Source organism: Bos javanicus, chromosome 26 (assembly GCF_032452875.1).
Source record: "Bos javanicus breed banteng chromosome 26, ARS-OSU_banteng_1.0, whole genome shotgun sequence".
Lineage (NCBI taxonomy): Eukaryota > Metazoa > Chordata > Mammalia > Artiodactyla > Bovidae > Bos > Bos javanicus.
Window position 1 is genome coordinate 34,202,648 of NC_083893.1, and position 19,016 is coordinate 34,221,663.

Below are 19,016 nucleotides of genomic sequence, written 5' to 3' on the forward strand. Positions count from 1 at the left end.
TGGAGCTCCAAAGACCTCACAGTGTGTGCTTCTGGGTATAAAGCCGTCCTCTCTCTTGAGCTGTATGCTCTCAGGACCGTGTTTTCTGTCTCCTTGGTCCCCTTTCCCTAACACTGTGCCTGCCATGCTCCTGACATGTGATCAAATGAACACAATCTTAAAGACCATTAGGAGGACAGTCATCAATTACCCTTCACTTCCACACAGGAGCCAGCACTGCAGCAGGAGAGCCTGGGGAGTCATAAAGAGCTCCCTGCTGCAAAGATCAACAGAAACTGTGGGCCGTGGGCTCACTGGCCAGGGAGGGGTTAGAGCAAGACCCCACATCCCTGCCTTTGCTGTCTGAGCTGTCTTCCCGGAGACCAGCCACAGCCCCGGGGGGACAGCCTGCCCTCTGGTCCTGGAGGCAGCTGTAAGTCTTACTGGATGTCTCGAGGGACCTGTCCGGAGGCTCCAGCGAGGTAGATTTCTTCCTGCCCAGGTTCATCAGGTTGCTCAGTTTGAGACCAGCAGAACATTTCTTCTTGACTGTCAAGATGAGAGGAAAAGTCATCAGCCTTGCCCACAGCCTACCGACGTGGTCTCATGGAAGACAGAAAAAAACAGCAGAACTGTTCTCTTCCTGTCTGTTCCTCACTGTGGACGCACACACACACACACACACACACACACACGTCTGTTCACACATGCATGCCCACACGCACACGTCTGTGCTCAAGGCCAGAGTCCACAGGTCAAAGTCGGGTATCTCTAGAACTACACCCTCAAGAGAAGCCCACCAACCTCTCTTATAGAATATGTCAGCACTGGAGAATCTTTACATACTGAACTGGCTCAGAGAGATCTGAACCAGGGTTAGCAAAGAAGAGAGGAAAGAATATTCTACCCCAGCAATTCATGACACTTGCGTCAGTTTGGGCTGCTCTCTTTCTCCGGAATCTATCAGCTGTATATTTAGCAGTTTCGAAATTGGAAGCATGTTGCAATTAGCTGTTAAAACCCAGTAGGCTTGAGCCAAATGGCCAAGCCTCACAAACTGGGATACCGCCCTTCTCCCTGCCCTAGGCTGAGAGCCAAAGCGTGCGCACCGTCTTTGGTCTCTGGGACTTCAGGGTGACCATCTATGGGGCTTCCACACTCCGAGGCTGACAGGTACTTCTCCGTTATATCTGGCTGTGGAAGAAAGAGACAGAAGTGGGTGATCTTATCTGGAAACGGTCACCTTGGAGACCACAATTGAAGGGACATAATAGATGACTCTTGGGTGTAGGCCAGGGGTGACCTTGGAGTCCCAGTCACAGGTGGCACATAGCCAGGCTTCCCTGGGGCTCCCTGGAGGACCTGCCTTTGCCCTCCCTTCTGAGCTCCCCTGCCCCGTCCCAGAGCACCTTCCCCTTCTTCAAGCCACCCACATATCCTCGTTCACGAGTTCTCATGGTGACTGCTCCACTGATGTGACAGATGCCCTGAAGCAGGGGGAGAGCAGGTAGCCAGCCTCAGGCGTGCACGAGAGTTAGCACTGCAACTGGAGCTAACTGTCAGGCCCCTGGGACTCACCCCTAGCAGGAGGGTGTGAGGGTGTCTTTTGCTACCCACACGTCAGGCTTTGGAGAAGGGCTGGTTTGTGTGCACAGGGTTAGATCACAATTCGAATCCCACTTAGAACATTCTCTAATCAGGCGGGACCTCTCTGAGCGCCATCCTGCATGTGTATAAAATAGGGAGACTGGCCTGTCTGCATTCCCAGGGCTGTTGTGAGACTAGAGACAGTCCCCTAGAACGGACACTCAGAATATTCCCATCAGGCTTCTTCTAGAACCACTGACTCCAGACCTCTGGAAGACAAACCCAGGGATTCCCAACCATAGGACCTTCACTGGGGGCCAAGGACCGCAGGACCTGACCGGGGCCTCTGCATTCCAGGTCTGTAGGGAGAACTCGTTTCTCATCCCAACATGAAGGAAACCCCAGGTATACTCTGACTTTTCTTATCAGTGACCAAAAAATGAATAAGACAAGGAAAACATCAGCCCTTCTTCTGTCACTCCCAGAAGGCTGTGGGTTCTCCTCCTTGGGGGTGGCCTATGCCCATCTGCCTGCCACAGGTGGAGACCCCAAGATGAGAAACAGGGACCCTCCCGCTCTGTGCACACTAGGCTTCAGGTACCCACCTGCAGATACCTGGGGACATGGAATGTGACCCCTTGGCGACAGCACCCCTCGGGCCAGCACCCAGCCCAACTTTCCTGACTTTGACCCTAAAGCGGGGGCCCCGCAGCTCCATGCAAATGAGCAGCAGGACTCTCTGGCTGAGGTCCGTACCTACACGGTTCTCCAGCCTCTGAAGATCTACTAGGGAGCAAGTGGGAGGGAAGAGCCTAGAAAAGTAAATCTCTCTGCCCAAGAAGGGAGGCAAGTGACTTCTGTCCCAATAAATTTTCCCCCAAGCAAGAAACTGTTATAAGTCTCTATCATCCTCATCAGTCTCCCTGCCACGCTGAAGCTACTGCCCTCAGCCAAGCATGGTGTGTTTCTTATCAATCTGGCTGAAGTACAAAAGCAAAGCTCCCAATTTTCCACCTGTAATTTTATGGAGAAAAAAAAAAAAGAATCAAACTCTCTTCTGGACCGTGACAGAAGTGAACCCTCTCGCCCCACCCTGGCAGGGGCAGAGGCTTTGGGTTTTCCCGGTAGCTACGTTGGTAAAGAATCTGCTTGTGGTGCAGGAGATGGGGGTTCGATTCCTGAGTCAGGAAGATCCCCTGGAGAAGGAAATGACAATCCACTCCAGTACTCTTGACTGGGAAATTCCATGGACAGAGAAGCCTTGGGGGCTACAGTCCATGGGGTCACGAGAGTTGGACATGAACTTACCGACTGAACCACCACCGGCCAGAGGCTTGCTTACCTTTGGACAGCTCAGGCGCTGGGCATCTGGGGTGAACTGGCTTCCCTCACAAGCTCCTTCGGAAGGCAGGCTGCTGACCTCCTGAATGACCTGAAGGAAGAGGAAGGGCCTTTAGACCTGCACTCACAGCCAGACCATAGCTGGAGCCTGCCCTCCAGGTCGGGGGAGGGCCGGTGTCCCCCCTGCCCTCCTTAGGTCAGCCACCCCTAGGCGGGTGGGGGTGAGAGAGAGAGAGGTTATAGAATTTCTAAGGAGCAGAACACCCTGTCCCACCCCTGCACCCAGCCCACCTATGGCCTTGGGCCCCAGTTGGGTGTGGGGGGGGTGGCGTTCCTTGGCCCTGTGTCCAGCAGGCCCCACGTGTTGTGGTGGGGCACCAGGGAACGGAGGGCAGGGTTTGCAGCAGAACCCAAGCAGGCCCAGAGCAGCCGCCCTCAGCTCCACAAGGCCCCTCTTGCCCCATCCTGGGCAGGGGTGGCTGCTCCTTGTGGGGGTAAAAGCAACATTTGCCAGACAGTCCTCTGGCTCCTGGGGGCCGTGGCACTCACTGTGGAGGGTCTGGGTGCTGCCTTGGTCCAACCCCGGCTCCCAGACTTGCCTGTCACTGTCCACCCTGCCTCCTCTGGGAGGAGTCTTTTCATGGGCCAGCGATGCCTCCCTGGAGGCCAGAACGCAAGTGGATTTCAGCTGGACCCCAAGTCCAGGTGGCTGCCAAGGCCACAGAGCTGGCCACTGAGCCCTGTGATTTATCTCCCCAAGACGGATCGCTACCACTTAGGACAGGGGAAGCCCTGCGGACTTGAAGGATGGTAGACCCTTTACCCTGACCATGGCCATCCCTTTGAAAAACTGGGGGAGCTGGGTCTGCAGGAACCCCTGGGGCCGCAGAGGGGAATGGGTGCGCTTCCCGGCGGCCTGGCGCCTCCCTCACCCTGAGCCACTGCTCCGCCTGGTCCCTGCTCTGCAGGCCCAGCACGATCACGTCGGCGTTCAGCGGCGTGATCTTCAGCTTGTGCTCCTTCTTCCGCACTTGCTTCTCCTTGTGCACCACGCTGCTGCCCAGCAAGCTCACGTCCAGCTGAGGACTGTGGTCCTTGGAGGATTTGTAACACTGCAAGAGAGGCGAGGCGAGACGCTGTCAGCCAGGTTCTGCAGAGGAGGGGGCCGCCAGGCAGGGCAGGGCCCGCTGAGAGCTGGACCAAAAGGTCGGACACCTTTGTGCAAGTGCAGAACTGTGACCTCCATCAGCGGAGTTTGTTGTCAGCATCAGAACCACCAGGGAGCTCATCTGTGTCTCCCTCAAGCCTCCCCCTCCAACTCTCAGAGACACTCCAGGGCCCTGCTTACCCAAGCAGCTCTAATCCCCCTGCAGATCTGGGCTGGCTCCTATTTTAGGAGTCCTCTGTGGGCAACCCCACCTCCCCAGGGTGGAAGGCCCTTTCCCCAGCTCTCTGCCTCTCTGCTTCTCTTTCTGGCTCAGCTTTCCCAGTAAGGGGCCCAAAGGGGATGAAGGCCAAGTTTATCATCCACTGAGAAATGTGTTAGCAAAGAAAGGAAGCGACTCTCTTCCCGATCAGGGAAAACGTACTACCCTCCGTTTCTCACTTGTAAAACGGGGGTTCTTATGAGGCTGCCTAACAGGACTACCTGAAAGCATCTGCACACAGCAGGACAGGTTTTAACTAGTGAAAAAGGGGTGTTTGTAATGACCCCGTGGAGCCTCAGATTGGGGCATAAAACCAAGTTTTAATTTAAAATAACAAGAAACAGGGCTGTGGTCAGAATACCATCTTCTGATGCCCTTAGGGGTCTTAGATCGGTCATTCAGAATATTCCAACTTCTGAGCAGACGCCGACGGTTCTCACGCTGCACGCTGTGGGATTGGGCGCTGGGCAGGGGAGCCCTAACTGGGCAGCAGGCTCCGCCCCAAACCTCCAGAGGCTGAGATGTGAGGCAGGAGGAGCCCACAGACCAGGGGACCAAAAGATCCCTGGAAAAATATCCAGGGGATGGCGTTGGGGGGGGAGGGGTTGGTCATCACAGACCCCTTTGAAAGTCTGCTGACAACTACTAGACCTTTCTAGTTTAGAAAAAAGCATGTTCGTCCATGCTCATAAGGTTCTGCGTGCAGTTTCAGGCTGGGGAGAAGTAGAAATTTCCTGATGTAATAGGCTCTGAGCACCTGGCATCCTGGACCACCCCCATCCTGCTCCCAGGAGAGGAGATGGGAGAGGAGCAGGAGGAGAGGAGGGCACTCACCAGGAGCCTGGTGTCCTTGATGACGCACAGCTGCTTGGCCCACTGGCCCAGCCACTTCTTGCGCCAGAGGAAGGCGCAGATGCGGGCGTCGCGCATCAGCTCGATGCTGGCCTCGGGCGAGGGCCACTGGTAGGGGGCCGACTTGCCCTTGCTGCTCTCCTCCTCGTCGTAGGACTCGTAGGAGCTGCTCACGGCCTCTCCGTCCTCTGCAAGGGAAGAGCTCGCTGTCACAGCCCTGCCGGGCAAGGGATGCTCCTAAACAGGCTTTGCTCCTTTGTGAGGGTGGGCAGCAGGCAGGAGCAGCCCTCCCCTCCCTGCCCCCTGGGACCAGCCCATCGCCACCAACCGCAGGCCCAGGCAGCCTTTCTGGCCCCTAAACCGCTGAGCAGTGTCTTGGATGCTGCCTCTGGTCACAGACACAGATAACGTGAAACCGGGTTTCTCCCCTTTCCTCCTCAAATCCTGTCATCTCAGACCCCACGGAAACCTCTGACCAGACACTGTCCTCAGACGTGGGCTCTTGAGAAAACCCGTGCTGGCCTCGGGGCCTCCGCTTCCTCAACTGAAGGATGAAGCGATAGGTGGACTCTTTCTTGGTTCTTCTGGTGTGTATGCGTGGGTGATGCTCTATCATTCTAAGACCCCAGGAAAAGGAGGTTGCCATCTGAGCCCAGAGGTGGGCAAGCCTCCAGCGGTCGCCCCCCAACTCCCCCGCCAGGCCTGTTCTGTCCCTGTCCTGTCCTGGGGGCAGTGAGAAGCAAAAGTGCAGTAACCCACAGCAGGAGTGGACCTTCCCAGCCACCCTCCCCCTCCTAAGGTCACAGTCACAGCCCTCCTGGAGAATCCACTCTTATCCTCCACAGACTGTTCTCTCTCCCCACAGAAGACCTCCCAGCATGAACCCAGCTCCTCCTGCTCACCTCCACCTGATACCCTTCCTTCCTGGCAATGAGCCACACTTACGGTTTTATTCTCTTTAAAAGAACCCCCCAATTCACCACATCTCACCCAATCCTGTACCCACTCCACGTGCCTCAGTTTCTGCCCCCACCACTTTGCCAGAATTGCTCTTCTGGGCCTCACTGCCCTCTTCAAGGCCAACAGAAACTAGGTGCAGAAAAAAATATCAATCAAATGCCAAAATGCAAGACATGGAAAAAAGAGAACCTCAGGATTCAGGTCCAGCAACCTCTGGCTCAGCTCAGGAATTCTGCTTATCATAATCCTGCTTATCATAGCCCTGCTCTGGCCTCTGCTTGAATTCCCCCATGGACAGGGAGCTCACTACCCCTGGTTGCTGGACAATTGCTTCCTTGCTGGGCAGCTCTAACAGAAAGTCGTATCTACTCCCCTATGACTTCCATAGCCATGTTCTGTCCCCTCAAGTCAGAGTGAACGGAACCTCTCTTTCATCTCCACATTACCCATCGGGAAAGAGACAGCTCATGGGTCCCCTGTCTTCTCTTCTCCAGAAGCTTCTGGTACACCCTGCATAGCTAGGTTCCTGCATACTAAGAAAACAGAACCACCTTTGAACTAGAAATATAGGAAAATGGAACGAGGCCACGGCCACAGTTATTCTAGCTACAAGGCCAATAAAAATGTGCTTTATTTTGCTTTAATATTTCTAAAAATAACACTTTGACTACTTTAATATCAGTTTTCTTTAAAAGCAGTGTGATACTGCTCCCCTTCCTGACAATAAAAAAGTCACAGTATTCACAATTTTACACCTATTAAATACGCAGACTGAAAACAGTGGTGCCACCTGGTAGGGGACCCTGACCTCTTGTACGGCTGGTGGCGACATAAATTAACACCAGCCTCTCAGGAAACAACCCATCAGCCTGTTTTTTCGAAAGCCATAAAAACATCCATCCCCTCTGACCCAATAATCCCAGTCTTGGGAGTTTAACCAAGGAAACTACCTTTTTAAAAAGGAAGGAAGGCGGGCAGGGAGAGGTTACATGCATTAAGATATTCATGCAAGTACTTCTGAACAGTCAGCAGAAGGAGGCTGGAGAAAAGCGTGATTTCATCCAGGGGACCATGCAACCGTAATTAGTGAAAGCTCTTGCAAGCTAGTCTGCAGCTTGAGAAACTCCTTAAGATGGCGAGTGAGAAAGCACAGTTCCAATCATCTACGCAAAGGCCACACGGAGAATTCAATGATTCGATCTGGTGGTGGGGTGATTCTGTACAAAAAAAAAGTCCCCCTTGTCAGCACTGCATTAGCTGCACAATAAATGGAAGAAGAAAGATGCAGCCGTTGGGGTATCTCTTTCAGTGGGTTAGTGGGTGGGGCTAGAGTATATAGTGTGAAGAAGCTGGCCAGACCCCACCCTCCTCCCCGCCCCCGGCTGTTTTGTGCTCCTGGGGTTGCCCCACCTGTTCCATGGAGAATTCTAATGTCTGCCCATTCCCAGGGGGGAATGGGATGATACCTGGAATGGCTCAGAGGAAATTTTAGGGCAAATGTATTGACCATTTTATTTATCCCTAAGAGCGATCATGGCACAACCATAAGTGAAGGATATTGTTAAACAGACACCTGGCTGCCAGAGGTCGCAGGATAAGCAGGAGGGAAAGGCAGGATGCTCAGATAATTTCAGCCCCCTTTCGGCTGCCCCTGGTGGGCACCGCAGCCACCGCATACTGTGGCACGTCCTCAGGAACAGAGGCCGGCACGGCCCTGCCGTGCCCTGCGTCCTCATCATTCCAGATGCCACAGGCAGGGGTCTGCAGAGGGGTGACACAGGGCAGCCTCATGCAGGACCTGCACACGAGGACAGGAAGCGGGTGGCGGCCACCCTCGGGCATGCACCCCGCCTCCGCGAGCCAGGCAGCAGGCATGGGGATCACTGGCATTCCCGCTCTGGGACGAGCAGTACCCAAGGTGATGGTGGCGTAAACGACTCCTTCAGGCACCTGTACCCATCTGGGGACTCCACAAGGGGGATATCTGCCGGGATGGCCTGTGGCATTTCCGGAAGCACAGAAAGAGACAAGAGGAAGAGAGAGAAGATGAAGAGAGGGGCAGGAACAGAGGCAGAGACACAAAGAGATGTGGCAACATGGCTGCCCGTCCACCAGAAGTGAGCGTGTTCCCATCAGAAGTGTAGGCTCATCGGGCGAGGCCCCAGCCTGACCAAGGACATCATTTCCCAGCTCCCTCCCATCCAGAGACGTCATTGCCTGTCACCAACGGAATGTGGAGAGAAGCCCTGGGTGTCCTTCTGGCTGGTGCCTTTAAGAAGCACACAGAGGTCCTCCACCCTCTTTGCAGAGGCTTCTGTGGCCTCAGAGGGTGGCCAAGCCGACGCTGGAAGGAGCCTGCTGACCAGTAATGCCCACGCTGAACTGTTCCAAGAGTGAGAATCAGATTTGCACTGGGCTACTATAAACTGCCAGGGGGTGCTGTTTGTTACAGCAGCTGCCACTACCCCGGCAGGAGGCATCATCCGTGCAGGAGCTATACTCACAGCAGGCCACTTACTACACTTGGGTTCAGAGAGAGCCACCTGGCCCACGGGAGGCGCGAGGGGACAGTGCTGATAAAGCAGCCCAGGAAGCCAGCCCCTGGTCTTCTGCAGGAAGTCAGCAAAATTGCTGATGGCCAAGAACTAGAGCAAGGAGCTGGAGTCCAGCGGTTGCTCCTCTTGTTGTGACCAGGGGTCAAACAGGTGTGGTGGACGACAGGCTGGAAACAAGGACAGCCCAGCTTTTAATGCAGGGGAAGGTCCCCCAGGTCATCCTCGGTCGTTGTGCTGGCAGGAGAGAAAAGGCAACTGGGCATCTTCCCACCGGCCCTACTTGCTGACCTTAGGATGACCCCCCTCTCCTCCTAGTCCTGGATAAAACCAATACGAATTTCCAGTTGAGAGACAAACACCGAGATCCTTCTGACCACTTGTTTGTGTCGAGATGAAGTCTGCCCCACAGACAGGCCCCTGGGAGCGTCTGGGAGGCAGGCCCTGGCTGGCAGGGGCCACACCCCAGAGAGACGGGCTTCAGAGGCATGGAGGTGCTCACCGGGGTGAGTCAGGGCTCCCACCTTCCAGACGCACCCAGACAGCCCTGCTGCGCCCACAGCTCCGGTCTGAAATCACAGTCCAGCGGTGACTTGGCAACACCTCACAAGCTAAGTGACGTCTGCCCATAAAGCCAGTCTCTTAGAATAAAATTCCATGAGTCCCGAGAGTCCCTCGCCTCCCACACAGTTCCTGGGACGGCAGACAGTAGGTGAGGCATGAAAAAAGAGGACAAGGATCCCATGTGCTCCAGGGGACTTGTCCCATCTCATCCCCAACACCAACAAGGCCCCTTTAGGCCAAGTTCATTCCCCACATCAGGGACATTGACTTCCCATATCTGCAAATTGCCTTATGCTTTCAGAGATCTTTCACTTACAAAAAAAGGGAAGAGGAGGAGGTAAGAAAGGGAGAGAGCGAGGGGACCAGAATCTAGCTACCCCAGAGAGTAGGGTCACAACCATCTCTCCCAGGACCTTCAGGTGTTTCTGTGTTATAGAACCCCCACAACAAGAGCATTTCTGATCCAGCCTCATCAGGCTGAGAACCACTGGCCGAGGACAAGAGCACGCCAGCGTGAGCCATGCCCCCAGAGCAAAGACTGTCTTTTTAATACCTATATTAGGTCTGCCACGAAGTAACCCTCTAAAGGCTAGAGAAAAGTCTATTCAGAGAAAAGCTAAGGTCTTTACCAGGGTCTACAGCTGCCTTCCGTGTCCACATCTCCTATCCATCTCATCCGACCCTACCTGCTCCTGCCACGCTGGCCTCCAAACGTGCCCAGGGCCCTCCCGCCTCAGGGCCTTTGCATGTGCTGTGCACTCTGTTCCTCCTGCAGGTACCAACCCCACCCACTTGCCACTTCTTTAAGATCTGCTCAGAGAGGCCCTCCCTAAGTTAGAATACCATCCCTCTCCTGCCCCAACTCAGCCCTTGCCACTTTGGGTCCTGACAAGTTATCACCACCTGACATATCCCACGTCTCTATGCTGCCTGTCTTCTCTCCCAGAATCTAAGTGCTATGACTGCTGAGTCATGCTGAGTTCCCACTCGTGGAAGCATACTGAGTTCACGGTGGGAGCCCAGGGACTATCAGTCCAGTGAAAGGACCTTGAAAAGTGGGCTCTGCCTCAGCCTGACCACATTTCCATGGCTTCCAGGGCCTTGTGCCACTCGGCCAGCACACCTCTCCTCTGTCACATCTCTGTACTGAATCCGCAACATCCAGGCAGGACCACAGAAAGCATCAGACACAGTAAACCCAGCCCACTGGGGACCATCCTAAGCCCTGCCCTGCAGGTGGGCTGGGTCTGCTGTAGGTCTCAGCTCGCCATCAGACCACTGGTCAAATGCTCTGTGGCCAGCTCTTGACTTGGGCCATGCTCTCTGGGAGGAGCATCCCAGGCCCCACTGTGTTTCCAGCCAGGGTGAGCGTGCCGGTCACCACGAGGGGAGTTGGCGCCGGCATCTGTGCAGGAAGTGGTCAGCCCCCTCCCAGCCCTGTCCCCAGGATGTACCATTGAGGGATGTGTCATATGGCTCAGCCTCTTCATAGTAACCCTCTGGAGACTCGATCTTCGGGACAGAGAGCTGTTTACGTTCTGGAATCTGTGGTATGAATAAATAAAACAAACATTTTCAGATACGACACACTGGGAACAACTCAGAATTAAACCTTTGGGTGGAAAGGAGAGGGAACCAGGAGAAAAAAATGCCCAGCTTGGACGTCAAGCAAGTCGGGAGGGAAAACAGAGATTACAGCGACCCCCGTCAGCTGCCCTGTCCACAGTGTTTGGTTTGCATCAGCTGAAGGGCTGTGGGTGTGTCGTGTAACCTCACCAAACCTCAGAGTTCTCCCCTGCAAAATGAGGCTCTGACGGCCACCGCACACACAGTATAGTTGTACACGTGGTGTAATACACTTACAGGTCCAGGTGGCATCAGGCTGTCATGGTAGCTATGATGGCTTCTACATAGAATATACTTTCTACAAAGACCAGAGCTCATCAGGGGCACGCAGGGGAAGAGCACCAGGCTTCTAACCCCCAAATGTCTCCAATAATAAGTTAAAACATTGGCTCAGCAGATATTGGATGGTTCCTGCAGACTAGCTGAGAGATGCAACCAGACGGTTGGGAGTCAATCCTGAGAAACACTTAACTAGGCAATGAATGCTCACAGCTCCTGATAATGACTGAAAGTCACTCAGTCACGTCTGACTCTGCGACCCATGGATTATATATATAGTCCACAGAATCTCCAGGCCAGAATATCGGAATGGGTAGTCTTTCCTTTCTCCAGAGGGTTATCCCAACTCAGGGATTGAACCCAGGTCTCCTGCATTGCAGGTGGATTCCTTACCAGCTGAGCCACAGGGGAAGCCTAAGAATACTGGAGTGGGTAGCCTTTCCCTTCTCCAGGGGATCTTCCTGACCCAGGAATCAACCTGGGGTCTCCGGCACTGCAGGCGGATTCTTTACCAACTGAGCTATCAGGGAAGCCCACGGCTCCTGATAGACAAGGTCAAATCTCCACGGGAGCCTGGAGGGTATGAGGAACATTTAGGACCAAGGAAGGATGCTCAGAGGATAAGACAACCCTGAACTTCTTACATGACATGAGGGTGAATGAGCATAATTGGAGTAGAATAAAAAAGAAACAAAAACATATGCGACTGTGGAGCACAGAGGGTGAAACTGTTCTCTGTCCTTCCATTATTCCATCTGTAAGATGGGCACCGGACTACGAAGGTAATATAAGCAATAGCAGGCGAGAAAAAGACAGGCAAGACTTCTCTGGTGGTCCAGTGGCTAAGAATCTGCCTGCCAATGCAGGGAACACAGGTTCGATCCCTGGGCCAGGAAGATTCCACATGCCACAGAGCAACTAAGCCTGCGCACCACGACTGAGCCTGCATTGTAGAGCCCATGTTCTGCAATGAGAAGCCACCGCAACGAGAAGTTTCTGCTCCACAGCTAGAAAGTAGTCCCCACTCGCCACAGCTAGAGAAAGCCTGCCTGCAGCAACGAAGGCCCAGCACAGCCAAAAATAACAAAAAAATTAATTAAAAAAAAAAAAGTAGATTGTGGTGTGAATATTAGTACATACAGTTCATCAATGTGTAAGCATCCATCCACATGGGTCTCCAATGTCTATCTGAATCACAAAGTCCCTACAGAGGGCCAAGGGAACCTTGATGAGTTGAGAACAGACATGGCAAAAGCTGGAGTGCATTCCCACTCCTGGTTTTCAGAGGTCCTTGCGCTGGGCATTCCACATGGGGAACCCATGGGCTGTTGGGGATTCGCTGTCCTACCCAGAAGAGGGCCAGGCAGTCAGGGTACGGAGAATCTAGAAATCTTTGCCTTGGAAAACGAGCTTCTTTGGGGGACCTATGACACAGAACTTCTCCAGCCCTGGCCCCAGCAATAGTGGGAGAACAGTCAGCATGGCCTTGAGTCCCAGTGGGACAATACTCAGCAAGGGCCGCGAGGGCATCTGATCCCAGGTTCCTCTGGGGTAGAGTGATGCTCCTGCAGTTGCTGCCCCCAAACCAGGCTCCCAGAGCCAATTCTTCTGTGGTTTGGCTAGTGGAGCTATCTATATGGCCTCTAGAGTGAAACTAACCGGGTTTGAATTCAGGCTTTAGGAGTCCATAGCCTTAACCGTGAATATGTGACAGCCTCTCTGTGCCTCACTTACCCTCTCCATAAAACAAGAGCCTGTCTTGAGGATTCAAGGAGACAAGTGTGATTGAGTTTCCATAGGGCTGGTGTGCTAAGGTCACTTCAGTCATTTCTGACTCTTTGCGACCCCGTGGACTGCAGCCTGCGAGGCTCCTCTGTCCATGGGATTCTCCAGGTAAGAATACTGGAGAGGGCTGCCATCTCCTACTCCAGGGGATCTTCCCGACCCAGGGATCGAACCTGGGTCTCCCTCGTTGCAGGCAGATTCTTTACCGTCTGAGCCACCAAGGAAGCCACATCAAATACGAGGAGGCTCTTGCCACCATTGTCTGGGGCCTCCCAGCCCAGGCGCCTGCATTGGCCAGGTCACAGGAGTGCTGTCCGACAAGCTGAGACACGTCCGCATGAAGAGGGCCGGCAGAGGCCAGGTCACCACCTGGCTCCCACACATTTTTCTAACGCCATCTGGCCCGATACCAAGAGAGCCAACAGAAGTCCCAGAGGCAGGCTCTGAACAGCTTTCAGCCCCAGCAGGTGCACCACACAGCACGCAGGAAGGAACGGAAGACTCGGCTCATTTCCTAGGCAGCCCAGCTGCATTCAGGGCTGGCAGGTGCGGCTGTGGGGCAAGCGGGGTGGGCTCCTCCCTGGGGCGGGGGTCGTGCACACAGTGGTAGCTGCTCGTGGCTGACCCTTCACCTTTGCTGCTCCAGGCATTCCCAGCCCCTTGGTCAGCCAGAGGAAGGGCGGACTGCGAAAGCCAGCTGTGGTTCTCTGAGAGCCGACTTCCTGGGGTCAGGAGGGGAAAGCGTTTCCCCTTCCCTGGGCCCTGCCAAGGTTTCTGCAGATGGGTGCTGAGGCTCAGGGTTCCTGAGGAGGCCAGGCCTCCAGCTTCATCCTCCAAGAAGCCCTTCTCCCCTTGAGGGGGTGTGGGGACCCTTCTCGTGGTAAGAAGGTGGGTCCCATCTGGAGAGAAGTTCTGAGCACCCAAGATCCAGCTCTGGTCTGGATACCCACGATTAGAACAGGACAGAAGGAGGGGGGCAAGCCATCCAGCAGGAGCTCCTGATGGTCGTTATCTCCACAGGGGACCTGCCCTCTTGTCCAGGAGTGGAGCACCAGGGGGTGTTTCTTGAGGGTCTCCCAAACCTTTCACTGTACAAAATCATCTATAAATGGATCGATACAGAGAGGCATATAGGGCGGAGGCAGGAGTCTGACCTCCAGGGCTGGGTTTGAATCCTGACACTGGCACATCTGAGCTGTGTGACTTTGGGCAACTGACTTGACCTCTCTGGGCCTCAGATCCTCTGCTGCAAAATGGGGAGGGTAGAAATAACCATCACATGGTGTCACTGTAAGGATTAAACTGCACTCAGCATTATTAAGTAACAGATACTAGTTTTCACTAAGCTTCAGAATAAAATACAATAATGTCAAAGGGAGAAAAGCTGCACGTGTGCGTGTTTGGTGGAGGAAGACCACGGGCTGTCTGGGAGGATACTGAGGAGGTATTTGAGCATGACCTGGCTTATACTATGCTTTCCCTCCTTAAAGAACAGGACAGCCTCTGTCCCCAGGGTTGCCAGGGCCAAAGATAAGAGCCCAGGTCAAGTTTAAAGATAAAACGATTCCAATAATTCAGAAGAGCGTCACATAATTACACAGACCCAACAGTCTATTATCAGAGGTTGAAGGAGCAAGAGATCCTAAATGCCAGGAACTAAGAATAAAGGAAAATTATTTTAATCATCATCATGACGACGTCGATGGTGCACATTCAATGAGGATGCCAAGGAGATGTGACTTGGGAACCTGAAATAATGTTCTCACGGTTCACAGGAAGGGCCAGGGAAGAAAGCCACCCCACTCAGGGTGATGTGCCAGAGGTTGGCAAACGTTTCCTACAAAGAGAGAAAGAGGGATTCACAGGCCACTGGGGCTACGCAACCCTGCTACTGGAGTGCAGTGAAGTGAAATGAAAGTCGCTCAGTTGTGTCCGACTCTTTGCAGCCCCATGGACTGTAGCCCGCTGGGCTCCTCTGTCCATGGAATTCTCCAGGCAAGAATACTGGAGTGGATTGCCACTTCCTTCTCCAGGGGATCTTCCCAACCCAGGAATCGAACATGGGATTTCCCAGGCAAGGATACCGGAGTGGGCTGCCATTTCCTTCTCCATTGTAGTGCAAAGGAACCCATAAATAATGCACAGATGAATAAGCTTGGCTGAATTCCAACAAAATGTTATTTACCAAAGCAGGTGGTGCAGGATTTGGTCATGGGCTTGGCTTCCCACATGGCTCGGTGGGTAAAGAATCTGCCTGCAACACAGAAGACCTGGGTTTGATCCCTGGGTCAGGAAGATTCCGGGAGAGAGGAAAGGCAACCCACTCCAGTATTCTTGCCTGGAGAATCCCATGGGCAGAGGAACCTGGTGGGGTCCATGGGGTCGCACAGAGTCAGACACAACCGAGTGACTGAGCAGGCACGTACTTCAGCAGTTCTGATTTGGATGAGGCACAGAGCTGGAGGTGAGGGGCGGCCCCAGGTGACCTGAGGCGTTCTTGCAGTTCTGAACAACCAGCCCCAGGGTGCACTGTGGCAGGTTCGGGGTCGGGGCGAGCGGACGCAGTCCTGGCTTCCCAGACCGACCACGGCGACGCCGTCGGTGGCGTCAGCTGCTCCCCTCACAGAAGCCCAGCACCGACGCGTGTGCAGGCCTCAGCGGGGACGGGTGGAGACGGCCGCGCTGGCCAGGAGCGGAATGGTGCCAGCAAACATCTGTTTCTTCTACAGCAACCACAGCACCTGGCTGGGCCAACTGCGGCCTGGACGTGCCAAGGCTGCCTGAGTCACTGGCCACACCCAGACCCCTGGCTGCCCCCTCCAGTACTGGACGGGCTGAGCCTGGGACGGAGGCCATGCTCCTGGCCAGCCCTGGGCACTGAGGACCCCAGGCAGACACCCAGCTTCTGCCACAGCCACCGGCGAGCCCCGGGACTGGGCATCCAGGCAGGAAAACCATGGCAGTGCCCTGAAGCTCCAGGGTTGGGGCGGGAAGAGACATAGCTTTCTCTGGCTGATGAAGAGCGATTCCAGGGTCACGCAGGCTCCGGCGGCCACGCTCTCTCCTTCCTCCCAGACTACTTGCTGCTCTGTTTCTCCTCCTCCTTGTGAGAGCCAGCAGACACAGCTGTTCCCAGCTCCGCCCTGACGGCACTTCTCTGGGGGCGTTGGATGAAGTCTTCAGCCCGACTGGACCAGAGCGGAGGCTGGAGGGGAGCAGGCAGGTGCGTGCAGGCGGCGTGGGGAGGACCCCGGGTTCCGCCCCCTCCTCCCTCACTCCACACCTGGAAGGCTCCTGGGGTGGAGATGGGTGATGGAGACGGGACTCGGAGGGACCCAGGAAAGGTCCTTCTTGGCAGAGAAATTCCACAAGGAGACTGTCAAGGTTACTGGCTCTGCCGGAAGGCACCCCAGGGCCTGGACCGTGTCCACAGGAAGTGTCACCGTGTATCTGAAAGGCCGCTCCAGGACTGTGGGACTCTCAGGTGGTGGGATCCTCCCCGCTCCAGCACCAGGTTCCTCTCTAGCCTCTCCTGGCCCCGACGGCCTGCAGACTGCTCTCCAGGGGCCAGCCTCTGCCCTGGCCTTGCTTGATGGTCCTGCATCTCACACTCTCGAGCCCTTAGGGCCTCTGTGCCCAGGTCACAGGAGACTGGCAAGGGAGTAGGAAAAGCCAGCCGGAGTCCCGGGCTGTGGGACTCTGTGACCTGATCAGTGTATAGCCACAACCCAGCCCCAGACCCCGGGCACCCAGTCCAGCACCATGGTCCTCAAACACAGGCTTCCAGAGGGAGTCAGTGCCTGGAAGGTCCCGCCCCATGCACACCCCTTCTGTCCAGTGCGGGTCCATCGGCAGCTGCCCCACGTGGGGCCAGCAGCAGCACCTCCATTGTACAGAGGCCAAAGGTACCCTGGTCAGAATCATACATGAACTCAGGCTACGAAAGTTCCAGCCCTGGCTCAGAGCAGCCACCTCTCCTCCCCACATCCGGCGAGCAGAGCTTATTAAGTGAAAGTGAAAGCTGCTCAGTCGTGTCCGATTCTTTGCGACCCCATGGACTATACAATCCGTGGAATTTTCCAGGCCAGAATACTGGAATGGATAGCCTTTCCCTTCTCCAGAGGATCTTCCCAACCCAGGGATCAAACTCAAGTCTCCCACATTACAAGCCAATTCTTTACCAGCTGAGCCACAAGGGAAGCCCGAGAATACTGGAGTGGGTAGTCTGTCCCTTCTCCAGCAGATCTTCCCGACCCAGGAATTGAACCAGGGTCTCCTGCACTGCAGGCAGATTCTTTACCAACTGAGCTATCAGGTAAGCCTGCAGAGCTTAGGGTGCACCCGAAAACCACGGCACCTCCCACCTGCTTAAAGCCAGCAGCAACTGCATGGAAGCCGAGGGGCTGTGCCCCCTTCCCAAGTCCCAGGGTCACAACGAGGGGGGACCACAGCTGGAAGAGACACAACTTGTGCCTCTACTTGACTGAGAAGACAAGCTGAGTGGAGGCCAGGAGGCTGCACAGTGGCCCGGAAACCAAGAACCTCCTTACAGATCCTGGCCCTGCTACCTCCTCGGCCAGTTGTTTTCACTCTCGGAGTCTCTGTTTCTCGGCAGGTGATGGGAGGACCATGTTTGGGTGTGCCAGGCGGGCAGTGGCTCAGAGCCCAGCAGTCACTCGCATCATTGGCATATGTCCAGGACCGAGGCTCAGTCCATCAGGTCTCCCTCGGCCTGGGATGAAGGGTCCCCATCAGCTGTCACCCAGATGTGGGATGCTGCCCAGGCACTCCTGACCTGCCCCGCCAGCTGGGAGGGCAGCAGGGAGAACCACGCTACTTCCAGGAAGGCATGAATGAAGGGGGCCAGTCTGGCGTCAGGACCCCCTCAGTGGTGACCTGAGCCCACAGACCCAGCGATGGATGGCTCGGTGTGAGCTCAGTCACCGTGGAGTTCCATGTTCTGAGAAATCCTTCCCAGCTCACACCTTTCCCAGGAAGCTGCCCCAACCAGATCCTGGAGTGGAAAGAACTTGGGTTCATGTCCTGCCACCTCGAGGTTGTGCAACACCAGGACATTGTAAGCCTCCTGACTCCTAGTTCCTCTCCCATAAAGTGTAAATACTTCTGCTCACCTTGCTGAATACCAACGTGGTCTGCCAGGCCAAAGAATAGAGATCTTAGTTGAGAGATGTTCACATGCCTTTCATTTAAACACCAAGAAACCAAGGGCCAGAGGCCTTAAATAACTTGCTTAAGGTCAAGGAGCTTAGTACTGGCAGAGCTAGAGCGGGGATCTGAACCCAGGTCTGGAGGAGTCCGAAACTCCATTCATCCATCCATGAACAAATACACATGTGGCCTACTGTGTGCAGACACAGGACATGAAGCAGCAGATGAGACATGGCCCCTGCCTCAGGGACCTTACATCTCCTCTGGGAGGCAAATAATCAACACGAAGTGGGTAACTAGGTGGTAAGGCAGGCGGTAATGGGGGCAGGCACCGAGGCGGGATGTCTCACCTGTGGGCAGGCCAGGGAGAGTCTGTCTGAGACTAAGGAGGGGCAACTTTGACGAGTCAGGGCCCAAGAAGTGCAAAGTCCCTGCAGCAGAACTGACCACAGGGCACAACCCAGGAACTGAGGGGAGGCCGGTGATGAGCAGATGCGGTGAGGCTGGAGACGCAGCTGGGCCAGACAGGGTGAGCCCTGGGGCCATGAGAAGGAGTGTGGACGTTTTGTCCTAAGTTCAGTAGGAGCTCTTGGTGGGTTTGGGCAGGAAGTGGTGTGATGTGATTTATGTTTCTGAAAGATCACTGTGGCCGGAGCTGATGACCACAGCTGTGCACGGCCCCGCTCAGGGGTGCTGGAAAAGAATCTGGCAGGTCACCTCGGACACACGGTGACCCTCATCTCCCACTGCCATCCCTCTCTGCACTGAGCAAATGAGATCACCCATAGGGCAGGCTGGCTTGATCCGTCTCTCCCGGTGCCTTACCCCAGGCCCCATACACCGTCGTTTTTCAGTTGCTAAGTCATGTCTGACTCTTTGCGACCCCATGGACTGC

The 19,016-nt window shown here is 54.9% G+C and overlaps 1 protein-coding gene across 5 annotated transcripts in view; it reads right to left on the reverse strand.

Moving 5' to 3' along the window:
* Window positions 1-19,016, reverse strand: part of AFAP1L2 (actin filament associated protein 1 like 2) — a 116,634-nt gene that overhangs the window by 13,774 nt on the left and 83,844 nt on the right. For 4 of the 5 annotated variants that reach the window (XM_061403549.1, XM_061403551.1, XM_061403548.1 and 1 more), the window contains 6 exons: window positions 10,717-10,807; window positions 5,169-5,374; window positions 3,840-4,019; window positions 2,909-2,998; window positions 1,089-1,173; window positions 424-528 (listed from right to left, as the gene is read on the reverse strand). In XM_061403549.1, the coding sequence (XP_061259533.1) occupies window positions 424-528; window positions 1,089-1,173; window positions 2,909-2,998; window positions 3,840-4,019; window positions 5,169-5,374; window positions 10,717-10,807 (757 nt within the window). Of the gene's footprint in view, window positions 1-423; window positions 529-1,088; window positions 1,174-2,908; window positions 2,999-3,839; window positions 4,020-5,168; window positions 5,375-8,059; window positions 8,144-10,716; window positions 10,808-19,016 lie in introns of all 5 variants that reach the window. The other variant, XM_061403552.1, reaches the window with a different exon arrangement.